This window comes from Onychostruthus taczanowskii, unplaced genomic scaffold (genome assembly GCF_017590055.1).
Source record: "Onychostruthus taczanowskii isolate IOZ18803 unplaced genomic scaffold, ASM1759005v1 scaffold402, whole genome shotgun sequence".
Taxonomy (NCBI): Eukaryota; Metazoa; Chordata; class Aves; order Passeriformes; family Passeridae; genus Onychostruthus; species Onychostruthus taczanowskii.
Genome location: NW_024501483.1, coordinates 33,233 through 37,634, shown reverse-complemented (window position 1 = coordinate 37,634; position 4,402 = coordinate 33,233). Strand labels below are relative to the sequence as shown.

Here is a 4,402-nt window from a genome sequence, read left to right as displayed (position 1 = left end):
GGCTGGATCCACACAGAGGCAGTGCCAGAGCCTGCCCGCACAGGGCCCCTCCCAACTCATCGATCCATCAATCAATCAATCAATCAATCACTCACACCCCAACCCATCAATCAATCAATCACACCCCAATCAATCAATCAATCGATCAATAACACTCCATCAATCAATCAACCAATCACACCCCAATGAACCAATCAATCAGTCACACCCCAGTGCATCAATCAATCACATCAATCAATAACTCCCCAATCCATCAATCCATCAATCAATCAATAACACCCACCCCATCAATCAATCAATCACACCCCAATCAATCAATCAATCCATCACACCCCAACCCATCAATCAATCACACCGCAACCCATCAATCAATCACACCGCAACCCATCAATCAATCAATCAATAACACTCCATCAGTCAATCAACCAATCACACCCCAACCCATCAATCAATCACACCCCAACCCATCAATCAATCAATCACTCACACCCCAACCTGTCAATCAATCACACCACAACCCATCAATCAATCACACCCCAATCAATCAATCAATCACACCCCAATCAATCAATCAATCACACCCCAATCAATCAATCAATCACTCACACCCCAACCCATCAATCACTCACACCCCAACCCATCAATCAATCAATCAATAACACTCCATCAATCAATCAACCAATCACACCCCAACCCATCAATCAATCAATCACACCCCAACCCGTCAATCAATCAATCACTCACACCCCAACCTGTCAATCAATCACACCACAACCCATCAATCAATCACACCCCAATCAATCAATCAATCACACCCCAATCAATCAATCAATCACTCACACCCCAACCCATCAATCACTCACACCCCAACCCGTCAAGCAATCAGTCAATAACACTCCATCAATCAATCAATCAATCAATCAACCAATCACACCCCAACCCATCAATCAATAACACTCCATCAATCAATCAGTCAATCACACCCCAATCCATCAATCAATCACACCCCAATCAATCAATCAGTCACACCCCAACCCATCAATCAATCACACCCCAATCAATCAATCAATCGATCAATAACACTCCATCAATCAATCAACCAATCACACCCCAGTGAACCAATCAATCAGTCACACCCCAGTGCATCAATCAATCACATCCCAACCAATCACATCCCAATCAATCAATAACTCCCCAATCCATCAATCCATCAATCAATCAATAACACCCCAATCAATCAATCATCAATCACACCCCAATCAATCAATGGCCATGCCCTACCACACCACAGCGCCTCCCTGGCCCCACCCAATCCCTGCCCCGCCCACTCCAGCCCCACCCAATCCCTGCCCCGCCCACTCCAGCCCCGCCTCCCTCCCCAGGGGCAGATCCCCGGGGGGCGTACTGGTCCATACTGGGAGCCCTGGTCCGTACTGGTCCATACTGGGAGCCCTGGCCCGTTACTGGTCCATACTGGGAGCCCTGGCGAGCCCTGGTCCATACTGGTCCATACTGGGAGCCCTGGCCCGTACTGGTCCATACTGGGAGCCCTGGCCCGTACTGGTCCATACTGGGAGCCCTGGCCCATACTGGTCCGTACTGGTCCATACTGGGAGCCCTGGCCCGTACTGGTCCATACTGGGAGCCCTGGCCCATACTGGCCCGTACTGGTCCATACTGGGAGCCCTGCAGCTCGGCCCCCGTTCCCCCTCCAGCACCACTCGGAGCCCGCGGATCTTTCTGGAAAGTTTTTAATCAGAACCTGGAAAATCCACGGCAGAGGGGGCGTGGCCTGGCTTTGGCCCCTCCCCCGGAGTGTCCCCGCCCCCAGGGGCGGTGCCCAGGGCGGGGCTACAGCAGGACAAAAAAAGAGGGGGGGGAGGAGGGGACGCCCCACCCCCACCCCGGAGCCACCCCCGGCAGCAGCAGCGCCCCCGCCCCTCCCCCCCCGGGGCCTTCCTGAGTGCGGGGGGAGGGGACAGCCCTGTCCCCAAGGGGGGAGGGGACACCGGCATTCCCCCGGGGGGAGGGGTCGCTCCCCACCCCCCCTAAGGCCACCCCCGGACTGTCCCCGTGTCCCCCCCCGTAAGGCTCAGGGACCCCCGGGTGACCCGGGATTGTCCCCACGTGGCCCTGGGCCACCCCCGGCAGTTCCTGAGCCACCCGGGATGTCCCCGGGCCACCCGCGGTGTCCCGACGTCCTCTCGAGGCCCACCACTCCTGTCCCCGCAGGTCCCTGTCCCCAGGCGAGCCTTGCTCCCCCCTCCCAGCAGACGCCCCCAGGTCCCTGGGCCACCGGGATGTCCCCAAGGGCCCACCCAGGCTGTCCCCACGAGGCCCCAGCTCCATCCAGGGGGTCCCCATGAGACCTGGACCCCGCTCAAGGTGCAGCCAGGTGACCCCGGCAGGTGCCAGGTCCAGCCACGATTTCCCCCAGCTCCATCCGGAACATTCCTGGACCCACAGAGGGTCCATCCAGGGCTCCCAGGTCCATCCCAGATCCATCCAGGGGTTCCCAGGTCCATCCAGGGGTTCCCAGATCCATCCAGGCCATCCCAGGTCCATCCCAGGTCCATCCTGGCCACCCCAGGAGCTCCTGGGTCCATCCAGGCCGTGCCCACCAAGGCCTGGAGTGCGCTCCAGGTCCCTCCAGGTGATTCCCAGATCCATCCAGGAGCCCCTGGGACACCCAAGGTCCGTCCTGGCGCTGCCGTGTCCCCCCGTGGGCGTCCCCAGCGTGTCCGTGGCTCAGAGCTGGAGCTCAGCGACCACCTCGGAGCCATCCTGGGTCACTGTCCCTGTCCCCAGAGCTCAGTGGCCACCTCGGAGCCATCCTGGGATGCTGTGTCCGTGTCCCCAAGAGCTGCAGCTCGGTGGTCACCTCGGAGCCACTCTGGGTCACTGTCAATGTCCCCAGAGCTCGGTGGCCACCTCGGAGCCATCCTGGGTCACTGTCCCTGTCCCCAGAGCTCAGTGGCCACCTCGGAGCCACTCTGGGTCACTGTCAATGTCCCCAGAGCTCAGTGGCCACCTCGGAGCCACTGCTGGGTCACGTCCCATGTCCCAGAGCTCTCCCCAGAGCTCAGTGGCCACCTCGGAGCCATCCTGGGTCACTGTCAATGTCCCCAGAGCTCAGTGACCCTCGGAGCCACTCTGGCTCACCGTGTCCCCAGAGCCACCCCGGAGCTGTCCCCGGCGTTCCCCCCGCGGTCCGTGCCAGCCGGGAGCCGGCGGCCGCGGCTCAGAGCTTGAGCTCGTTGGCCACCTTGGAGGCGATGTTCTTGAAGGCCATGGAGGTGCCGGCGATGCGCTTGAAGCGGACGCCGTTGAGCGAGAGCCGGGGCAGTTTGCACACCTCCATCTCCCACTGCACGAAGGAGTCGTGGCCGGGCGCGCCGTGGGCGCAGAGCAGCACGAAGCGCTCCTGCGGCTCGCAGCGGCAGCTGTTGGCGTCCAGCACCTTGCGGATCTCGCGCAGCATCTCCCCGGGCTCCAGCGAGCTCGTGGTCTTCATGCTCCACGTGAAGCGCAGCGAGCGCGGCTTGGCGTCGCGACCGGCCTCGCGGGGGTCCTTCTCGGGGCCCACCGGGTCAGTGGGGTCTGGGGAAAAGCAGCACCCCCACCCCCCCTCCCCAGCTCTGTGGGGACAGAGGGACAGGAGGGGACATCGGGGGTCCCCAGTGGGACATTCAGGGACATTGGGGGTCCCCAATGGGACATTCAGGGACATGGGGGGTCCCCAGTGGGACATTCAGGGACATGGGGGGTCCCCAGTGGGACATTCAGGGACAAGAGGGGACATGGGGGGTCCCCAGTGGGACAGGAGAGGATGTGGGGGGTCCCCAGTGGGACATTCAGGGACAGGAGGGGTCCCCAGGAGGACCAGTGGGAGGCCAGGGGGGACAGGAAGGGACACGCGGGTCCCTGAGGGGACAGTGGCAGGGACAGGAGGGGACACAGAGGGAGGAGAAGAACAGAGAAGCCTCGAGAACACCGAGGGGACACCCTGAGGGGACACCCTGAGGGGACACCCTGAGGGGACACCCTGAGGGGACAGAGAAACACAGAAGGCATCTGGGGACAAGGGGACACCGAGGATCCCTCACAGGGGACAAACAGAGGGGACAGAGAATCCCCGAGGGGACACCGAGGGGACACCGAGGGGACAGGCCAGGACACACAGAGGAACAAACCAAAAGGGCACAGCGAGGGGACACCGAGGGACAGCGACAGCCCAGAACACACCGGGGGGACACAGCGGGGGGCACGGGGGGCGCGGGGACCCCGCGGCTCACCTGCGCACGAACTTGGAGGTGAACTTGCTGAAGAGGCTGGCCGAGGGGCCGCGCCGGCCCTGGCTGGCGCCCGAGGGCGAGGCGGGCGGGGGCAGCCCGGGGGGCAG

The 4,402-nt window shown here is 61.4% G+C and overlaps 2 protein-coding genes across 2 annotated transcripts in view; one reads left to right on the top strand and one right to left on the bottom strand.

The window, feature by feature from the left end:
• The first annotated feature begins 1,272 nt into the window (after window positions 1-1,272).
• Window positions 1,273-3,139, top strand: LOC121340508 (vegetative cell wall protein gp1-like). The gene is made up of 4 exons (XM_041413313.1): window positions 1,273-1,528; window positions 2,054-2,897; window positions 2,948-3,085; window positions 3,130-3,139. Exons 1-4 carry the CDS (start codon window positions 1,273-1,275, stop codon window positions 3,137-3,139), a joined length of 1,248 nt encoding a protein of 415 aa, XP_041269247.1.
• LOC121340511 (serine/threonine-protein kinase MARK2-like) overlaps window positions 1,738-4,402 on the bottom strand; it is a 21,163-nt gene continuing 18,498 nt past the window's right edge. The window contains 2 exon segments of the mRNA XM_041413315.1: window positions 1,738-2,822; window positions 3,094-3,600. Of these exon segments, the coding sequence (XP_041269249.1) occupies window positions 3,242-3,600 (359 nt within the window). The 3' untranslated portion in view covers window positions 1,738-2,822; window positions 3,094-3,241.